Here is a 22,223-nt window from a genome sequence, read left to right as displayed (position 1 = left end):
GCATACTGAGACTTACATACTTGACTCAGTCAGGGTAAAGAGCTGTGGGTTTGTATGTGTTTATAAAGGCTGTTGTGGTTTGTTGTACTAATAGACCCGGAATAAAACAATATCCACTACAGTTCAGGGAAATCTGCCTTATCTGCTCAGTGTCAGTATCAGAATTTTAATGCAGCTTGACAGGACAGATATTACATCTACGTATAAATGGGGGGCACTTTTGTCCAAGTATAATAAATAGCTTCCGCCTTTGTTTTATGCTATGAATTAATTATCAGTAGTTTGAAACATTTATTTTACCTTCTCTTTCCTCTAAACTACAGCAGGAAGACTAAAAAGCAAACAAAGTAATTAAAAGTTACCCAGATTTAATTTTAAATAGATTCACCAGCTGACACTTTCGAAGGTCATTCCTTTGTCTTGGGAAACCTAATTATAGTGTCAGCTGGAGACTTATATAAAAGAAGAAAGCATAGATGACAGAATCATGAGCGTTTAAAATCCTGTCCTCCAAAAAGTCATTATAAAAACCATCCAACAAATCATTATTTGAGTGCCTGGTGCACATAATGAATATCAACATGAAAGTGAGTGATTTTGTTTGTTTCTTTTTTTAAGCTACCGTTACTTGGAGTATCATGCCACACAGCACAATATTTTCCCTGTGCAGTGCATTCTAATGAGATGTAGATCTGTTAATCATTTCACGTGTCCTAGCTGGAAAACGCAATTTTCACCTCACAATACAGCGGTCGATGACACACATCGCCCCTCGCACTTTTCATCATTTGTGATACGAGTACTATTATTAAATGAGAATTAGTTAGCCAGCTTAATTAGAGGAGTTTTCACAGGAGCATGTACAGATGGAGAAGATGAGTAGTCAGGTTGTTCAGAAGCCTCAGTGTTGAATGTTTTGAATATTGTGCCTCTTATAGCCTAGTTTTTCTAATTCATTGTGTAGTGTTTCTTTATTTGAAATGCTTTTTTGTGACCCGCTGCTTTAAATCTCACCTTTGTATGACTTTATTTTGTCTCATCCTGTGCTCTGCTGTTTTCTGCTGCATTACATTGCAGTGCTTTATGTTGTGAATTGGTTGCAGTGTAATCATGGGAATGTCAATTTAGCCTCCATGTTTATCTGTGTCCCAGCCAATCAGCCACCTCTCTCACCCACTCTCCCTCACCCCAAACTCCTCTGTGTGTGTGGGTGTGTGTGTGTGTGGCTCTGTAAAGAAAGCTGTATGTATGAAGGGGGCCGGCCTTTCAGCCATCAGTCACCATCTGACTGACAGTTCAATCTCATACACAGATTCCATTTGCTGCACTTTACAAGCAGCAGTAGTCATGATACACACGCAGATAGCCCTGCGCATTTACGAATGCGCCTTTCTGTGTGAATGTGAGTAGACATGAGTGTGTTCAGTTGGATATACGCGCACACACCTGTCTTCCTTAAGCTGCCTCCCAGGCCTTTTGTTCTCCGTGGGCCAATCCTCTTGTCAATCTCCTGTCAGCCCTGTCTCGGACTCTGGGCTCCAGGCTCCAGAGAATGAAAGGGGAATGAGTTTACTTCATTCCCATTGATATTCAGCCTTAAAACATAATTCTACAACAGTTTGAAGCTGGTGCTGGTGCTTTTGCAATAGCTTGTAATCAAAACAGACATGGGTCCATTCGCACTTAAGCAAATAAACTGAAGGTTTTTTTTCCAGTGTGGAGTTTCTTCATGTGGTAATATTCTTCTCACAGAACTGTGCACTCTCCCTGTGGAAAAGTTGCAGCTGTGACAGGAAAGTTGATGGGGTGAGCCAGTCAACCATTTCTAGGTGGTGGAGTAAAAAAGGTTTTAATCAAGGTCAAATGAAGCACTGATTGTGTTGGATTTGGGCAAGAGGAAGAATTAGTGTGGGAAGGATGGAGGAAATGTGAAGAGCTGAGGTCAGGCAAATGGTTGAGTGTGCTGCAGATACACTGAGAAATGGACTGTGTAGGGCAACGCAGATACTGTAGTACCCTTCTTTTTCACAGTAGCAGATATTTTTTCATTGGTGAACTGAAAAAGAGAAATCATATCATGCTCAAAGTGCATTTTATATATTGACGTTTAAGTACATAAACTTTGGCAGTTTTGCTGCAGGAACATACAGAAGCAGTGACTGATAACCCTACATTAGGGCCACCAGAACAGTACAGAAAACAGATCAAAGCTGTTACTAGTCTGTCTTTCCTTTCTGTTGTGCTAGCATTCCTCCACAGTCCATTTTCCACTGTCTTTTTCTGTCCTTTATGTGTTGAAATACAGAGAAAAAGACTGAATTAAAAAGTCAAGGCCAGAGTGTGTTGGATAGATCAAAAGAGAAGGTGCAGGGGAGAAAAAGAGGGAAGGCCGGACATATGTAAACAGAAAAAGAGAAACTGAACGTGAAGGAGCTAGAGAGAGCAAATGGTTGTGTCTTCATGTTGTGATCTGTCAGCGTTGACAGGGATAAGCAGAGCAAACATGCATCTCCCTTGTCCCCTTGGTCAGTTTCCATGGAAACACAATTTCTCACCCATACACATATACTGTATGTTCATCCTACTCGCACTGTATTCCCAGCAGTCACAGTCAGCATGTAGTTCAAATGGGCTACATGAAAAAGTCTAGAACTAATAGCATCTTCTGTGTGGAATTACATACAACACAGGAGCATCGTTTGACTGCTTGTACTGCGAGTATCATACCCTGAGGAAGTGAAGCCTCAGCTCACTGTCTTTCATGGATCTGAGGTCAGAGCCACAATTTACCCAGCTGTCATGCAACAGTGCAATTTGGCTGACATTTAAAGATTTGGCTGTAGACCCATAATGAACAAAGGTGCAGAGGCCAAGACAACAAAAGTAGCCAGATTCATTTGAAATAATAATTTCCTTGAGTTTATGTTTAGGGAGCATTAGTGAGCTCAAGGCCAGCAAGTTCAACCTGGAGTTGAGTGTGGAGGTGAAGGGGAGCCCCTGGTGGCTTGAGCTGAAACAACAGCATGTCCTAAACTTCAGTAAAAGGACTTATTATGCTGTCAAGAAAAAACAAGTAGAGGTTTTGCATTCAAACTTTATTTAAATAAGAATCCATCTGGATTACTAGTGAAATTTAATGAAAGTCAAAGTAAACTTTAACTAGACTTCCTACATTTAGGCAGTTTAATCTGGTGGTTCCCAACGCAGGGCTGGGGCCTTCCCCAAACGGTCACATGATAAATCAGAGGCGTCTCAAATGTTGTGTTTTTTTGTTTGTTTGTTTCTTTTGTGAAAGATTGGATCATTTTACATTTGACCAGGGTGCCCAAGCATCCACCACATTTTTAATCGATTACACTCAACATAAAAATGATTGCAACTGTTGTTTCTTTTGTGAAAGATTGGATCATGTTACATTTGACCAGGGTGCCCAAGCAACCACCACATTTTTAATCGATTACTCACTCAACATAAAAATGATTGCAACTATTTTAATAATTGTTAATCGGTTTTTAAGAAAATTTATGAAGAAAGTACAATACAAACATTTTCTAGTTCTGATATTTAATGAAGGCCAACACACATGTATCTCAGTTTTAATTTAATTAATCGATAATTCTATCATATATTATAATTCCTTTTTGTTATTTAGTTCTGTTAACTTTTCTGAAAGCCCGCTGGTGCTTGAGAGTTATATTTTTACCATTTGTATGTGTTGTTTCATCCTGAGCATTTACAGAAGGTCACATGTGTTTACCTCTACTTAGAGATGTACACAACCTCATTGAAATACATATGTTGACATGGTGTTGTCTCATATAGCCTAAATTGACTGATTGATAGTGCCAGATCTTCCACCCAGTCTGACTCAGGAACACTTGGCCACTCCTGACTGCACAGTCTCATCTCCATCAACATGTTGTGAAGGTCACAGTGCCTGTTTGTACAGTAGTTGTCATATTCTGCTAGGTAATTAAACACTAGATGCAAGACCGGCCATTAGTGACAGAAAACTGCAAAGGCCAACACAGTCTGCTTTCTGTGAGTTTCATACTACATTAGCTCCTTCCAAGGGCTCAGCTTTGATGCGTTTTTAAACCTTTAAGGAGCCAGCAGTGTCCAGCTAAAGCTTGTCATACGGTTGATATAGTAGGAAGCCGGCCCTCCGTTATTGCTTGAGAAGCGTGTCAGTGGCTCTAAATAGGTCTTTCAACACCAACAGTGCTGTGACATCAATTATAGTGATGGATGACTGAGGAAAAATGGCTAAAACACACATGGATGACCACACAGCTACACCAACCTCCAGTGCCTCCATAACCCTCTGCCAGAAGTGCAAAGTCACTTTCACTTGAAAATTATCTTTACTTTTGTTCTTATGTTAGATTGTTTAAATAAACATAAACGCTGTGAATTGACCTCCACCAGTCATGTCATGAGCAGCGTTCACCACCAGCCCCCACCTACTGACAAGCACTTCCCTGTGAGGTTGCTGTGGGAGCTTGTCATGTCCACAGTTGACCGTGAGAGTATGAAAGTTAGTTTAATGTTTAACTTGAAGTATGTACGCTTGAAAAGTGATGTATGTGTGTGTGAGCATTTTTATGTGTGCATATGAATTTTCCAACTGTGCTTGTTTGCATGACTTTATGTTCATATGTACTCTAGTATACATATACAGTACGTATGTCTGTATTTACAGACGTGGTGGTCTGAGTGGTTTGGAGGAAGTTTGGTAGGTATTTGTATTTTCTCTCTCTGGAATGTGTACACAGTGGAGAGGGATTGATTTATGAGCCCTCCACTGTGTACACATGTCCTTCATTTGAATGAGAGCAACAATGTGTCTGTATGTAAATGCACAACCTGGATTTTGGTTCTCACACACTATGCTGATCTAACTGAGCAGAGACATTTAACACAGTTTACACCATAACTTTTACAAATATTTACTTCCTGTTAAGTGCTCAACCTTTTTTAAGTGGCCTTAACCTGAAGTCTAGCTCAAGTGTATTAATATATAAGCTGTGAATGCTATTCAAATATTAAAGTTACCCTTTCAGAATAAAGTGTTTCAGCCCTTGTATTTTCCTGTATTACAGTCCAGTTTGATGGTGTGGAGAAGTCTCGAATGTCACCTACGAAGGAGGGAAAAGCTCGTCCGCTGCAGCGACACTCCAGTGGTTGTCTGGTCAACACCAAAATGACTTCGCTGGACCACTGCAGCTCCTCTCTTGGGGAGCGTATTGACCCAACCATGCCTCTGGAAAGCCAGTTGTGAGTCAAATCTTGGTGTTGTATTGTTTTGTCTAGAAATGTTAAATAATTTCAAATACGCCAGACCTTTTGTTAAAGATGTGTTTACAAGTGGGTTTGACCCTTTGTTTCAGCTCCTTGTTTCTATGGTCTGCTTATTCTGAGCATTCTGTTTTCTCCTTCCATTTTGCTCCCCTTTTCTTATTGTTCACTCTAGCTGGTACCATGGAGCAATCAGCCGAACAGATGCCGAGTCTCTGCTCAGGCTTTGTAAGGAGGCCAGTTACCTAGTGAGAAACAGCGAGACCAGCAAGAATGACTACTCCCTCTCCCTTAAGTAAGAACATCACTCTCTTTTCTGAGATAACAAGCCACAAACACTACAGTATTGGATACACAAGTGCACATGACAGCTGAAGGAAAAGTAATAAAGTGTCAGAGAGTTATGAAAATCGAATGTCTGTAAAAGTCAGTTAAGTATATTTTTCTGTGATTTGGCCAAAGAAGACAGAAACAAGTACCAAGTGCCATAGCAGTACACATACCTGTCGGTAGAGTACACAGTGTTGACCAGTCCAACAAACTGCTTGTAAAGGTCCTTGTATACCTGTGCCTGAGTAGTCTGCTGACTTGGTTTTTTCAGCATGGTAATAATTTTCACCTTTCAGACCTCTACCTCCCACCTACATCCTGCTCCTCCCTAGTTCCCCACCTGTCCCTGGTGACCCCTCTATCACTGTCGTCACCTTGATGTGCTGATGTGCCCACAACTCAATTAATGGGGCTCTTCTTCAGCGACCCATGAACCCTGTAACAGTACAGGTTACTTTAGCTTGAAGGCCTGCAGTGCAGTTATATCCCATTCTTCAGGCTGAAATGTGCAGCTTTGCTGGGCTTGGTTTAATGATTCTCACTGCCAGTTGTCAGGGCCAGGTGTCAGTGCAACAGCAGCAGAAACAGGAAAGAAATTTGCTCCTGAAACTTGGAAAAAAAAGAAGGTGAAACCAACTGTGGAATTTAAATTTGCTTGAGCTATCAGCTATAAAATCTTTATTATGTTTTTCTTTTTTGCATTATAAGGCAGGCTCGACCATATGACGTTAAGAAAATTTGCTGTGATGACCTTTAGATGGAATGAAACTGCAATATGCTGAGAGACACTGATTAGCCTTTGTTATTACAGCAGAGGTCACCTAGCTGGATGCTTATATGTTTTGGCAGGCAAACACAATACTGCTCACTGCTCCAATTTTGTTAACGATACTGTGGCTGGCTGCCTGTCTAACTTCTCGTCTCAGTGACCAATCATCTGCTTATGTTTGTGTGACTGCTTCTTTTTCTGCCTTACTGACAGATACAAAGCATGACATCCTAAGTGCTGGGTTGCTGACCTGTTACCGGCTGTGTCTGACTACAAACAAAAGAAATTAAATATCTGTCTGACTGGTTGAATATTAAACATCCCAAACATAAACATTTTAAAACACATACATGTCATCACACATTCACACAGCCCGGCCGTGAGTATCACATTGAAGCAGGCAAAACTGAAGGATAATTTAGATATACTCCATCCATGTCAAATATATAAAGGAACACAGAATGCATATAAGAACTGGAAATTGAAAACGGAGATGGTAACAATGGATGCATATTGTTATTGCATAGTATTTGTTCTTAAGGCACTACAGAGTTTCATCACTACAACACAAAATAATGGAATGTGACATTGCTGAGAGAGATAAAACCGATATAAATGTAATATCACTTTAAATACCATTAAGTAAGAATACATTACTCACTGTAAGAAAAATCTTCAGAAGTGCCAGCAGCGTTCTTCTGTGGTAAACACACAAATACACACACACACACACACAGAAGAATATTCATCCACTCATACAATTGAGAACCAGCTAGTTAAAACAGCCTATAATTCAGTGTTAAATGAAAAACTACCAAACAGGTAGAACTAAGTAAGACCACAGTGAACAAGACCCATATCTCCAAATATGCTTTAGATGTCATATAGGAACATGGAGCTAGCTACCTGTAATGAGCACCAATTCATTTCTGGAGAATAAACAAAGGTCCGTCCATCTGTATATCCATCTATTTTTGTAAAGCCAGAAAGAAGTAATAAAAGCTAAGTATTCCATCTTAAATTAAAGTTTTATTTTTATTTAGTGTGTGTTTAAAAGTGTTTCAACCTTCTGCTTCAGTAATGGGCTTACTAACATTCATGTAGTTACACATATTCACATCCCAAACTGTCCGGTTGACCCACAGTAATGATCTGCACGATTAGAGTAGATGATAGAGGAGTACCGCCGAGTGTCTTACTAATGGGCACCTTGGTTGGTAAGGTGAAGGGAAGCTTTACTGTAGCTGTGCTGTTTTTTTGCCACAGGCCTGCCTCTCTGATACAGAGGCCACAGTTTGGAGAATCTATAAAAGCAAGGTGTGAGATGACTTCTGTAACAGCCATAACAGTTTGCCACACTGAGGTATAAAAGAAGAGGAAAAGATGCTGAGAAAACTCTGTGTCAGTGTAGCAGAGCCATTTAGTCCCTGTGACTCTGGAAACTGCAGGATAGCATGGTCTGGCCTTTTAGCCAGCAGAAAAAAAATATCTTGGTACTCTACAGGAGGGATGGATATTATTCTTCCCAAAAGATATTCATGATGGCAGTGAAGATGCTGTCTAACACATTGCTCCAAAACCTCCCATAGGTGTTCAGCTGGGTTGAGATCTGGTGTGTGTGTGAAGGCCACAGCATATGATTCTCATCCTTTTCATACTCATTGAACCAGTCAGTGACCCCTTGTGCCCTGTGGATGGGGGCACTGTCATCTTGGAAGAAACCACTCATTGATTCAGGTTTTTCTTTAAACTGACACCCATCTGTATATGATAACACAGCAAACTGCTCACAATTTACTGCATTTGCTAGATAGCATAGCATCCTAATAGCATAGAAATGTTTTTTGAAGGGGTCTGCTTCTGTGTGTGTGTAGTCACATTTGTGTGACAGATCCTGAGTGTCACAGAACCTTATATTTTGTGCCTTTGGCCTAAAAAAAATCATCAGCGGGCCGATTCTGGGGAATGACAGGTGCCACCACACTGCAGACAGAGGTGATTCTGAGTTCAGCCCACTCACACAAGGCCATCTCCCCTTCTGCCTCTGCAATTGAGTGGAAGCCCAAGGTGAAGATCCTCCATGTCTGAGGTTGCTGAAAAATGCATAAGGCCATGAGATGGTCCATATGTGCATTGCATTATTGATAAAGACAGACGTTGCTGAGACCCCCAACCTTGAGAGGTATCTGGCCTGACACAGAGCATTTTCCCTCTGTTGTGCCCTCCTCACCTTTTTTTCTATTCATTTACTCCTCACCCCTCTTTCTTTTTCTCTCTGTGGAGAGAAACCCTTTAAGGGGGTTGAAACATATTAAAACCTTCACAAGTGTCTCAGAGCAAAGTGTCATCCTGTATCTCACTTCGTCGAGAGAGCTCCGCGCAGCGTGTTTCCACTGCCTGAGCAGAGAAATTGTTAGTGAGAGAAGGAAATCTATCCCACCGAATGTGTTTGACGCCAGGGCAGAGACAAGAGGAAGCTAAACAGCCAATTGAAAGAACAACCAAAAGGTCTTTTGTGTCCACATTGTAACTCCTCTTCCATAGATAACCTCCTGTTTTTATGGTGTTTTTTTTTTATTATGTTTAGACACAAAATATTTACTCTGTGTGGCACAGATGAGACAGTGACTATCTAGAACACAAAACTAATATCAAATCTGACTTTTTGCTGCCTATTTATGCAATCCAAGCAACAAGTTAAAAAAAATTGTCTTCTTGCTTGGTGCACATTGAACCTACATGACAGCTTTTGTTTCTTAAACTTAGCCTGCTTCATACCACTAACTGTAACCATTGCCATCAGTTGTAAAGGTAGGGACCAACCTGGGTCGACTCATTCAGTTTGTGCCCTTGTGAAATAATGGGCACACAGGGTATCTGATGCCCAATCATGCTTAAAAAGGTCATCTCTTATTGTCAAGAATCATTATCTTTTGGGAAATGACTTGAGCTTTTCCCGATGCCATAGATTCTTAACACCAAGAGTATAATTCATGAAGCAATACAATATGTTGAAGGCGAGGATAAGTGATGATTGCTGTCAGGCTGTTGCTGCTCTGAAGAGTACAGGGCTCAAATCAAAGGCATAAACCTCAATAAAAAGGACGACAGACCTCCACAGTGAGATTAATCTTGATTAGACAATAGAAGCCCAAAACACAGGGATAAGATAACACCACAAAGGCCTGTATTCTCCAAAGTAGCCTTGTGTTCATTTTATCAGCAACCTTGCTGCATTGCTCTCTTGCCCTGGTTTCTGTCTCTGCAGGACTGTAATATGATAAGCAGCCCTGAACACCGAATGGAAAATCAGCTGGGAATCCAAAAATGATGCTATTGATGTGTTTGCCTTTTTAAGTGTGGCTCTGTGTAACCTAACACCTGTCTCTCAGTGCTCCGCAGGAAATTTCATCAAATGCACTTTGCAGGGAAATTTTTTTGGATTTTTTTTGTTTGTTTGTTCTTAATAAGCTCTCCTGGCACGATGTGCAGAATACTAGGATTATAGAGACATCTGGCAGGGGAATTACGCCCTGCTCTCCTCAGATCATGATGAACTTGTTAATGACATGATCGAACATCGAGGCCAGGGGCACGGTAATGGAGAAGTCTGATAGTTGTGTTTACTTAAGCCTGTAGCTTTCTAGCTCAGCTCACCTATAAAACAAAAAATGTTAGCAATGATGTATTTGAAATATTCTCCATCATTTGCCATAAACAGTATGTAGGATTTCACAACTTAATTATCTCTCTTTCTCTATAATAATATTATTAATCATAATCATAATCATTAGCACAGAATCCTTAAAAAACGATCAGTCTCTTGAAATAAAGAATAACCTCACAGAAAGCCATCACAGTTTCACTGTGTTCTTATTCTTGATGGATGTCCCTAAATTGAACCCTGTACATAATTTTTAGATACCAAGTGTTATCTCTGTGCTAGTTTCTCTCAGGGAAAGAATATATCCACAGGCTTTGCTCATGTAATTACAAGATAAGTAAATAATGGACTTGCCTTATGTTCACTGTGCCTAAAGCACAGTTCCTGCTTCTGTTTGTCATTGATAATGGGCATATCCACACATATGTGCGTATATTTTCAGTGGGAATATATTTAGTGAAATCAAACCCATGGATTTCATTTTAGTTGCTTCGTTGATAATCAAGAATAGAAACAAATACATATAGAAAAGAGCAGCGTGGCCTGTGATAAAGGTTCTACACCTCATCAACAGTCCTGACCTATCTCTTTTCACTGTATCTTATCCAGTCTGAAATGTGTGCTTATGTCTGCTACCACTGGAATAATATTTCCACACCCTTTGCTGGCAGAATAATATCTGCCCTACTTTACACCTCGTGCACATGTATGCTGCATGTGCGCAGTCCACAACATCTTTGGAACAGTCAAAATGCAAAAAGAAAATAACATGGATCCACAGTGACTAACCTCATAAATCAATGGGTTTGCAGTTTTGCTGCTTTCCTTAATTGGTGTGTTTGGTTCCATGTCACAGAAAGGCCTAGTGCGAAATAGTAATCCTTGGTTTTGTTTTGTTTTCTCTTTGCTTTCTTTCAGTATAATTGAAAACTTGCATTATTGTCCTCCCTATAGCCAGTTTTTTCTTTTGCAATTCAGCAACAGGGACCACATTTCAAATTAAGGCAAAAATAACATGATATAAAGTAGAATAGGTGGGGGTTTAGTGAGCTGGAAAGAAGTGGTGCATATTACGTTGATGGCGTGCCATAATGCCCACTCGCAGCCAGTGAGTAAATAGTATCTGGGCCTACAGCTATCATAACTTGCTTGAAGTATTGACTGCTAATTTAAAAAAGCTATTATGCTAATGTGTTTGTGACTACAAATTATCAAACTGTATATTTACAGCAGGATATAGAGACCATTAGTTTTGTATCACTTCCTTGCTAAAGCTTACTGTTGCATCACTTAACAGCTCAGAAAAAGTAATTTTCTATTCTAAGAGCTTAAGATTACTAGCAAGCTGTAAAATGTATTGATCGAAGGCTCCTAGAAACACACAGGGAGCTTTTAATTTGCTGTGCATTTATTGGTGTGGCTTAAGTGATTTATCCTGGGGGTTCATTAGCCTCATCCTTATGCTCTGGGTGTGAAACCCAGCACCTTCAGCAGGCCTGCCTTTTAGTCTCCTCTCCATACAGCTCCAAAGTTATCATAGGTAATCCCCACTTTCAGAACATTATCACGTCCTGCAGAGAGCAAGTACAGTGGGAGGACATGAGAAAGGAGTTGTGAAGGAGTCGTGATCTGTTGAGCTTCACATTTATTCAGGCTCATACTGACATACTTAACATACTTCCTTTTAAATTACTTTTTTTGCCATACTAGTGGCATGACTCTAAGTATGGCAGGGTCTGTCTCTCAGCCGGTCAGTCCACCTCTTTGGTCCAGACTGAAATATCTCAACAGTTGGATGGACTGCCATGAAATTGTGTACAGATATCTGTATTCCCATTCAGTTCATTTGGAAGGTGTATCCAAACGTTTGACTGGTTGTGTACATCCAAATGACTTTGGTTATCCCCTGGTTTTTCATGTAGTCATCAGCAGTACAGATTCCACTTCTCCAGCAGAATAATATAAAATCTACAAGATGGACTGGCACAAAATTTTATTTTTTATGTAGTTTTATAGCGACATTCATGGCTCCCATGTGATGCCATCCACTCACTTGTTCTCTTACACTTTGTTTTATGAAACCCTGCTAATTCATTGTCATTCCTGTCAGTGTCCACTTTACTGTTTTTTTTTTCAAGCTAATTAGCAAATGTTAGCATGCTAACACACAAAACTGTCTTTTGTCTCCATCTGTCATCAGGAGCAGCCAGGGCTTCATGCACATGAAGCTGTCACGGACAAAGGAGAACAAGTACATCCTGGGCCAGAACAGCTGCCCTTTTGACAGCGTGCCTGAGATAATCCATTTCTACTCCAGCCGCAAGCTGCCCATCAAGGGTGCTGAACACATGTCCCTGCTCTACCCTGTAGCCATCAGGACACTATAGTGTTTTGGGTCACCTGCAGGTGTCCTCCCCCTGCTGTACTCACTGGGGCAACTTGTGGCCCAATTCTTCCTGTCCCTCTGGACAATGCCCTGTCGGCTCATGGGAAGGAGAACAACTGCTGATCCTGATACACCTCACTGGCCGACTGATTCCAGACCTGTTTTGAAGGCCAGCTGCATACTATATCATATATACAGACTCAGTGTTGCAGAAATTTTTATGTTACTTTATTTATGACCAACACCCACTTCATTACATCACAGACTATCAGATGGACATTGGTTCTTGAGCTGATTTCCCTTAGCACTCAGCACTCACAAAAAGAAAGGTACAACACTGAAACATTTCTCACTGGGATGTACCTTTTACTATAATATGTTTCTCTTTTTTTCTAAGAGTGCACATCACGACAATTGTGTAAGAACAAACTGGTCTGATTTTCTTATTTGGTTAAGGCTCTATTAATACTGTAATTGTTTGTAAGGGGACTTGAAGATTATAGGAGCCGTGTAAGGGAAGCGACATTTATGAGGCATGTTGAGAGGTATTGTCCACATGGGCCCCATACACTGGCCAGAATATTGAATAAAGTGGCCTTGTATGAATGGTGTGTCCCCAGCTGCGCAGAGACAACAGGCCTGTGAGCTGTGCAGACTGATCTCTCTATCTTGTCATAGTCCATGCTGTCTACTATCCATCACTGAGGGGGTGTATCACACCAAAGACAGTGTAAGTGCCACAGTGGTGAGACAGGCAGGAGAGCATGATGGATGGGTCAACCCATTCACCACAGTACAATTGGCTGAGGCTAGAGACCAGAGCCTTTCCAAATGGACCAAATTAGCCCCGCTACCCCTGCTTAGAATGGCTTTGCATCAGGGGAATGAAATATGCCTGCATTGTCTACCTCAGAAAATCAATTTCCTTCGTCCATCTCCAGATCAATAGGTACAACGGGAATGCAGATATCGATCTGCCCTCCCTTCGACATTCCCAGTTCCCCTGAAATTGAATTACCCGTTTGAGGAATGTGCTTTTTTGAATAGAGGTAACCCAGAATTTTTAGTATGAAAACATTTTCATAAAAAACTGATTGTACAGATCAGCAATTGTATGTATAGTCATTAATATGATACTGTGTGATGTCAGTAACAAATGTTTGGTTAATACCTTATAATGCATGGGTCAGATCAGTCCGCTAGATCAGCCGATTTGCAGTTCTGCTTTTAATGATTGTTCTGTGACTGTAATTTATTCTGGGGTGATTATTACTGATGTGTTACTCCTTTGTGACTGCCCAGCGGCCCCCTCGCCCTCATTGTTCTGTACCGATGTGGTTGTATTTCTTAGGACTACTCCAGCCTCTCTTACTGTGGTGTTTTGCATTTTTGTTGTTTCCAGTTCTGCTAAATGCACGTTTGCCTCAGTGGCCTGACTCAGAGGTACAAGTCATGGTGTCTCCTGATCAACAGGATTGTCAAGCCTCACCTGAGAGATGACCGCGGACCCCCCACCCCCACCCAATCAATCAATCACATCTCAGCCTGTTTGAACCAGTTAACCACCTACCTTCAAGCTGTCATGCTTCCACTAAGCATTAAAATCTCTCTGTCTTCAAGCCTCTGCTACCACATGTGCTTGTGTGGATGTGAGAATGCATTTGTCTGACACATTCATTATTTGTATGCATATGGAAATGTGTGCACAAACTTTCTGGGTTCCAGTGTGTGTTTAACATTGCTGGTACAAGCTGGTGACAGTTATTGCTTGAACCTTTTCGGTTGTTGCAGCCTTTTTTCTCCCCCGAACTTGAAAAACTAGAATGCAGCTCGTTGATTCACTAATTTTCTTTTGTTCTTGTATTTAACCACATTAACCACATTTGATTTTAGCAACTCATAGGAATGGCATGTCTGTATTGTGGCCAGCTGTCTGAATGTTATTCTAACTGCCTGAAATTGTAACAAATATTTTAACCAATCACAGCAAGAAGGCACTGATTTACCAACAGTATGAAGGATCTAATGAGAGTGCTTAATGCTCATGTGGTCAGACTGTCTATTCACAAGAAATCTTTGCCAGTCTTATGAGTTGTAAAAATCATTTGCTGGTTTAATGAGCACATCCAAGTGAAAATGTTGGGGTTGGCTTTGTCCAGTCTGAAAATGACTTTACAAGCATATATGTACAAAGTCAAATCAGTGTTGGCTTTGTATCGCCGCTGTGTGCTATGCAACTATAAACTGCAGTCACTGAAGGGAAAATGATTGGAGTGTGTGCCTCCGCCATATGTTTCTGACAATTGTGATGGTACAACATGTCCACAGGGAAGAAATGTAATCAGCATATTGACCTGATTAGTAAAAGTAGTTTGCAGAAAGTGGGACGTATGCAGACATTTATTTTGTTGGTGCAGTAAGTGAGCAGACATATGTCAACGTCATCTGCTAAGTATGTCATATGAGTGTGTCTGTTCATGTGATGAGGCAACATCTTCAGTTTTATTTGGAAACACTGTAGTATGTTGCCAAAATGGACCTATGTATTTCCTTGAGAGAGGATATCCTAAGAAGAAATGCAAATTTAAAATAAACTATATGTGTTATGAATCCTTTTATGCTCCGAATGTTCCCTGTTAAACAGTAAAGGCTCTTTATTTAGTTACTGCTGCTCATGACTCTACTATAGGAGAGAGCCTGTGTATGATGGCCGCACTGTCTAGAGAGAGGCCTTAGCTTTGAAGAAAGGGGAGAATAAGGGAGGGACAGAGGAGATTGGGTTCTGACAGGGGGAGGGATTTGTTGCGATCAGCAGACACATTCCTCACATCTGTGTTTTTCTGTTCTAAGAACCTGAATGAGCCCTTCTCCTCCCTCAGAAGTGTCTTAAACTGTGTGCGTGTGTACACACAATTGTGCAAGCATGAAACAGTGTTTGTGTGGGTGTGCGTGCGTGTGTGTACTGCTGTAAGCATCCGTCAGCCATTGACTTGCCCTGTGTGTATCTTGTGCATCACTTTACTGTGGTAAAGTGGCATGTATGAGTTTCCTTTGTGTACATTTTTGTGCCACGTATGTATGCACTATTATAGCATATCTCTGTACAGTCCCTCATGGCCAAATGTATATATTGAATGTATTGTATGGGGACATCGAGGCATCAAGGTTCAAAATAAATAAAACTGGGTTTATGATTTATTGTGTGATTCACTCAACCATTTTCTTTTTGTTTTACACAGCTGACAAAGTAAAGCAAACACACACTTGTTTAGAAGGAGAAAAGCCCCTTCCTGTATCTTCACCATCACCAGTTACCATGGTGAAGCCTTTCGATAAACAGCGAAGAGCAACCATTGTTTGAGTCAAGGACAAAATGCTGGGAATATTATCAAGCCAGTGCTCCAGCACTTGTTCTCTATCGATCCACTTTGGAGCACAGTTTTGTAATATTCTCTTCACTCTGCTGTTCATCCCAGTAACATTTGGTTGCCTGTCCATAGTTTACCACAGTGAGGTTTCCTGCTTCCGGTAATCACACACCTCTTTGATACGCATATTAGCATCTGAAAAAAAGTCTTTGCCTCAAGTTAGAAGACATTTCTTAGCCATCCAACGTTAGACAGAAAAGCACTGTTGATTTCAGTGATAACACCTTCTTTTTTGTGTCTGTAATTATTTCCTACTCATTTTCTAAGACATTTTCTGGGAGGACCCTGTATATACTAATTATAGGACAAATAATAAATTCCTTGAAAAAAAAAATCCCTATTCAATATTCTTTTATTACTAAAAATGTAATTCTCTCTATTTGAATAAGGCAGTGTTTACAGTTTTGCATTTTCAGACGACCTGCTGAGCACCGACAAAAAGCTCCTCCAGGTTATGCTAGCAATTACTTTGAATTAATTAACTGGAAGTGTGCCAACTGAATCTGTCTCTATTCCCTAGAATTGTATGTTTCTGTCGATACAAATACCACCAAACCTATGTTTTATGGATGCTCTTCTACAACACCGATTTTCTAATCAGTCATTGTTTTTTGTTTTACAATATAATATTTTGTTGAATTGTTATGTACTATATATCAAACATGTTTTCAGTCAGTATTAATGCATGTGTATCACCTGTATAAAAGCTGTACTATATGCACTATAGTTTCCATTCCGATTGTGGATACTCTTTTGTTAGACACATCAATACAGTACTCACAGGCTATGACACCCTCTGGGGTGTTACTAAATGGAGAAAGTTTAGCACTCAGTTCAGCGGTTTTGAAGCATGAAATCCCTAATCCTTTATTCTAAGATCATTTTTAGAATTGTTACACTGTGTCAACAAAAACCGTTTTAACAGAGCAAAGTCTGGCCACATAACAGTTGGCAGACATTCGGAAAGGGCACAGGCAGGGGTTGCTGAGAGGAAACTGAGCATTCACAGCCTGTCCAGTAGTTTGATGGCAGGCAGAATCTGTCATGCACACACCTCAGACTTGCTGACAACCAAACAGAGGGCTGTCTCTGTATCTCTGACAGCAAGCTGTTGGCAGCTACAGACACATACTGTATGTCACAAAAACAAACATTTTCATATGGTCATGAGTAAAAACAAACATTATTCTATCACTTGATGTGTTTAAGCTGTTTTCTTGGCTGCATAAATACTTTATATAGAGTCAAGCAACTTGTGAAAATTTCAAAGAAAACTAACAAAAAAGGGAATTAGTCACTTCCTCCACACATCATTTTACAGCTTTGATTTTTTTAAAAATTTTTCTATCTCACTTGGCTCAATCAAAACCACAACTTCAATCAAAACAAGCAGTGAAGTTGCTATTTTAGGTTTCCATTCAAACTCCCACCTCCGCCTCCACCGCAGCTCTGTTCTCCTCCAGAGAAGCTCCATGAAGGGTTAAAGTACCTAAGATGAAATGCATCAAAGAGCCTTTTGTGGACAAAAAGAAGGGGCAGAATAAAAGCAAGGCTTGAAAGCAATGAATGAGCCACAAGGGGATAAAACGGCCTCGTGTCCATCAGAAGCTGATTTCATATTCTGCTCAGTCACGCCGGGCAGAAAGCAATCTCAGGTAGCACACCTTATATGTTAATAACGCGTGAGGTGCCTCCTTTCAGAAAGACAAAAGCAGATAGAGGACATTATACCAGCCTTATTCTTTCCTCCTCCTCTGGCACGTTGGACGGTTTCATCTGCAGAGAATAGTACCGATATTGTTGTGCCTGTCTGTGAAGGTTTGATTAGAGCAGCTTTTACACCACTATGAAAGGTCTGGTATTGATGTTGTCCATTGGCTTATCATATATTGCCCATAATGACATGGTGCAGAACCTTGCTCATTACTTGAATCCCTGGTCACTCTGGGAGTAATTGAGCAGATTTGTGCCAGCTTCAAAGCTCCAGGCTCTATTCACTAGGAAGGAAGTTCGGAGTTGTTTAAGCCATTTCCTGCTCCTGCACAGAAATGACTTTTCACAGATATGCATCCACCAAACGTGTCGTGGTAACATTTGAAAAATGAAAAGAACACAAAGAGAAAGTGTGTAAAAGCTCACAACTCTTTAAAGCTATTCAAAACCTCAGTGACCATGAGCTGAAGTGCAGCGTAGATAGTGTGATAGTGAAGAGGGACTATACTGAGCTCAAAACCAAAGTAGTGCAGTAGGCGGGAATAGGCAGAGAAGCTGGTCTTCCATTATTTCTGATCCCATAGTGCTCTTCAAAGTTGGTAGTTCACTTATGGTGGTGAGTGGGTGTAAAACTGCCCCACTGGGGAAAGAAAGAATCTGCTTATCTCTCACTTGTGTTGGGCTCAGATGGTTATTTTACTTCCATGTCAACATCACCTTTATTATCATTTTGATGTAATACACCCTTTAGATATTTTGGAATAGGATAAGGATAAGGATAATCACCTTTATTGGCCAAGTATGTTACACACAAGGAATTTGTTTCCGGTACAGAACTGAGGCAGTCATCTGCGGTGTCAACTCAACCGATGGAGATAGGACACATGGACACGTGGACTGCCGGCACCGAGATAGCCAGTTCATAAATACAGTATATATATATATATATATGTATTTAAAGAGGTGAAAAAAAGAGTAGACAGCAAACATTATTTATATTATCAATTATTATAGTTTTCCCATGGAGATTTAATATCAGACACAGTCTTGATAGTCAATTTTACTTTGAAATGTGTTCAGCTGACAATAAAAGGAACCAAACATATTTTCTATATCATTTGTGTGACGCCGCTTTGCACACAATTGATTGTCTGCACCACCTCACACGATGATTTGCCACAGTAAATTTGAATATTCTGAAAGTTAAGAAGCTTGAGTAGTCTATGAAATAAAGGTAGTAAATACACATAATATAGTCCAGTATATGTAGTAGCCTACATTTGAATTTAGTGAAGCATTAAAAACAAGATGTCTGGATACCATCCCTGTTTGGTTTAAAATTCCACTATTTTCTAAACTGTCACCTTGTCAATTTGCATGAAAGACAATGACACTTTTATTCAGTGCTGTTTTGTTGAAGCTATGACACCGTTTCCTTTGGCACAATGGAAATGCTTCATTTTTTAAAATACCCTTGGAGGCAGTTAGAGGTGGAAATTGCCCGCAGGTGTGCGTGCATATAAATGGTAATGGGGACAGACGGACACAAAGTGCTGTTTGGGTGCTGTGCTCATGAAAGGGCAATCCACTGATTGAGCTGTCACATTCACAGATGCAGTAATAAAACTAAGCAGGGCAATTACTGTAGATGGAGAACAGTGGGGGTGGGGGTAATATGTCCTCCCCTAAAATACCCTTATGGGAGACAACAAGACAAAGCAAATGTAGCCGTCTGTAATAAGGTTGGCTGAAAAAAAGAGCTCAGCTAATGTAACAATGCTCTGACAAGAACAGCAGCATAATAAAGCTATCACCTTATCTGTGCAACTTCCCATTTTATGTTGCTGGCTGGCTAAGCATACTGTCCTCTTAGAAAAATGAGCACACATGGCTACCGCTTATCAAACAATGTTCAACAGAGGGCAGATCAAGAACACGATTTTAAATTTATCAAGGGGAGAAAAAGCAGATAAACAAGCAGCATGTACAATTCGCTGGGATAATCTGAAACTACAGGATGGAAATAAAGTACTTCACTGCCATCTAGTGTACAAATAGGACAGTTACCAGTGACAATGTAAACAGTACTACTGTCAAAGCTCTAAGGAGAAGATACTTTAATGCTGCAAGTCTATAAATAGATATCTACTTATGATTGTACAATTACAAAGCAAAAAAAAAACAACTTATAATTGCACACCAATAGTTCAAAAGCAGTCAATAGATGTCACTGATTAAAAACAGGAGGTCATTTCAGGTGTTGGTGAAGTCAGCAGGATAAATTTATTACAAGAGCAATAAGAAAAGCTGTCATGGCCTTTGTGGAGATCAGCCGAAGCAGCACTGAATGTACATTTAAGTGGTGAATAATGTAATAATAATAATTTCTACATATTATCTGTCTGAAGCCTTAATGTATCATTCCTGGGCAGTAGGATGACAACCTTTCTGCTGCTCCCGCCTCTGTAAACACCTGTATCTGTGGAGAATGGGCTCAGTGTCCTAGGCCTCCAGCAAATATGAGCTCGAGGGCAGCTTGGATGTCACCATCTGTGGCCTGCAGTGCCCTCAGCATCAGCTCCTCATCTTGGATCCCCATGTCTCTGAGCTGTTGCATCTGGGACTGCCAGCGGCCCTGGCAAGACAAAACAACACTCAAAGAATCATCTTTTATCTGAAGACAAGCTGGCAGCTGCACCAATAAAGGATAACCTGGGCAGTTACCATTTGAAGCATTATTTGATATTTGAGTAGATTTCCTCAGTGAAGTGAATATGTGAGATTGAAATGGCGAGTTCAGTCTCACCTGTAGAGCCGACATGTTGGTGGCTTGTAGCGCTTGCTGCAGAGCCTGGCTGAAGAGATCGTTACTGACTGGGGTACCTGCTGGCATGGGGGCTACACTGGAGGGGTCCACCTAATCAAAGACAGAATGACAGTAAAGAAAAACAACAAAAAACAAAAGCTGAATGTGTTTATCGGCAGTAATATAACAAGGCTTTGTGGCAGAGATCATGGTATAAAAACATGAATGTCCTTATTGTGTCATGTTTTAAGTAAATGAATCCTACACTGGTTCAGTAGTTTTAAAAAAATGCATGAGACTGTTGTATATTTTTCTTTCAAACTGTAAATCTGTCTCACTTGGCTCGCTGTTGTGGGAGTGACTGCACTGCTGTCAGGAGTGCTGGCGAGCGCCAAAGCTGTTGCCAACTCGCTCTGTGTTATTGGTCGAGGGCCCGTCGCGCCGCTGTGGCTCAGAGACACCGGTCGTATTCCTCCTGGGGCCCCTCCCCTGTTGGACGGCCCTGCTGGGCTCCCCTTGTTCAGAAGCACATTAAAGCCATTAGCATGATTAGTTCTCGTCTTTGGGATCACTGATGTCGAGAATGAAACAGAGACTCACAGTCTGGAAATCTTCCTCGTCGTCAGACATGCCCTCGAACATGAAGCCTCCTGCCAGAAAACAACAATCTGAGTTATCTGGACATCTGTTCAGAAAACAGAACCAAACATGACTGAATGTCAGACTTTAATCAAAAACACAACCATGAAGGAAAGAAAATCTAAACAATAACCTGGCTGAATCAATTTCTATGAAAGCTTTTCTTTGACAATTACTCTTATGTTTAAGATAAAACTGTGTACTCTATTTAATAAGTATTAGTCTACTGTATCAAAAATTTTAAGTACTGTCAGCTTCGTTGTGGCTGCACTATTTCCTCTGAGCCCTCTTTTTTGCTTACCTGGCATATCACTGTAGGAACTGGCCGAGACGTTGCGAGAAGAGCTGGCACTGGACTGAGCGGGCATGCTGCCTGCCACAGAGTGCAGGACCAGGATGATGGCGTTGACAAGGGCTGGGTGTGAACTGATTAATCTATGATACAGACAGAACAAACACAAATTAAAATGACCTTCCATTTGCGCGCATGTATACTTGCTTTTTATATGTCGCATCAGAACCGATAAGAAAGACGAGCAGCACTCACACATCCAGCATGTTAGAGTCTGTGAACTGCACAAACAGATCTTTGTCTTGGAGCACCCCTGAACAGGTTAAAGAAAAATGTTTCTATTTGAATACTGCATGATGTCATGAATGGTACAATGGTGTGATGGTAAAACTGAGTGGGTCTTACCTAGAGCCACAGGGTCGGACCTAAGCCCTGGTGTAGCCACAATGATCTGATCCAGCGACTCTCTATTTGTTAGCATTTTATATACCTAGAGGTGAGGAAAAGACAGTACCGTAAGTGGCATTTGCACTGCAAATGCAGCAGCATCAGGAACAGCAGCTGTATGCAACACTAAATATATGATGCAGAAAACATACTGTATGCAGGTAAATGGTTTTGATTTCTGAGTGTAAAGTGCATTCTGATACTTATGTATCCATGTGCATTTCTTTTAGAAATCTCTTTTAAAGGTAACATTTTTGACATAATTAGCCCTCTGTTTCTGTTGGGGACAATCTCTGACCAACCCCTTGTTTACTGTGGTCCTTTTTACACTAAAATGCAGCTAGGGTGATCCAATCAGAAGTAAAGAGCTGCGAGCACAGGCGTGACCACATCCCAGTGACAGCGCAGAAGAATCCAATTACTCAAGCCCAGTAGTCTCCAGGTCAAGGAT

At 40.7% G+C, this 22,223-nt stretch overlaps 2 protein-coding genes across 9 annotated transcripts in view; one reads left to right on the top strand and one right to left on the bottom strand.

Moving 5' to 3' along the window:
* shf (Src homology 2 domain containing F) overlaps positions 1-15,628 on the top strand; it is a 99,897-nt gene extending 84,269 nt beyond the window's left edge. For all 4 annotated transcript variants that reach the window (XM_020592363.1, XM_020592364.1, XM_020592365.1 and 1 more), the window contains 3 exons: positions 5,103-5,277; positions 5,474-5,593; positions 12,262-15,628. In XM_020592363.1, coding sequence (XP_020448019.1) covers positions 5,103-5,277; positions 5,474-5,593; positions 12,262-12,448 — 482 coding nt within the window. In that variant the 3' untranslated portion in view covers positions 12,449-15,628. The remainder of the gene's footprint in view (positions 1-5,102; positions 5,278-5,473; positions 5,594-12,261) is intronic.
* A 3,848-nt stretch (positions 15,629-19,476) lies between these two features.
* Positions 19,477-22,223, bottom strand: part of LOC109955808 (ubiquitin-like protein 7) — a 4,575-nt gene continuing 1,828 nt past the window's right edge. For 4 of the 5 annotated variants that reach the window (XM_020592315.1, XM_020592319.1, XM_020592316.1 and 1 more), the window contains exons 5-11: positions 21,731-21,815; positions 21,581-21,638; positions 21,335-21,468; positions 20,995-21,044; positions 20,733-20,909; positions 20,395-20,505; positions 19,477-20,223 (exon numbers count right to left, since the gene is read on the bottom strand). In XM_020592315.1, the coding sequence (XP_020447971.1) occupies positions 20,083-20,223; positions 20,395-20,505; positions 20,733-20,909; positions 20,995-21,044; positions 21,335-21,468; positions 21,581-21,638; positions 21,731-21,815 (756 nt within the window). In that variant the 3' untranslated portion in view covers positions 19,477-20,082. The remainder of the gene's footprint in view (positions 20,224-20,394; positions 20,506-20,732; positions 20,910-20,994; positions 21,045-21,334; positions 21,469-21,580; positions 21,639-21,730; positions 21,816-22,223) is intronic. The other variant, XM_020592313.1, reaches the window with a different exon arrangement.

This window comes from Monopterus albus, unplaced genomic scaffold (assembly GCF_001952655.1).
Source record: "Monopterus albus unplaced genomic scaffold, M_albus_1.0 scaffold17.1, whole genome shotgun sequence".
Taxonomy (NCBI): Eukaryota; Metazoa; Chordata; class Actinopteri; order Synbranchiformes; family Synbranchidae; genus Monopterus; species Monopterus albus.
This window is presented reverse-complemented; position numbering and strand designations above follow the sequence as displayed.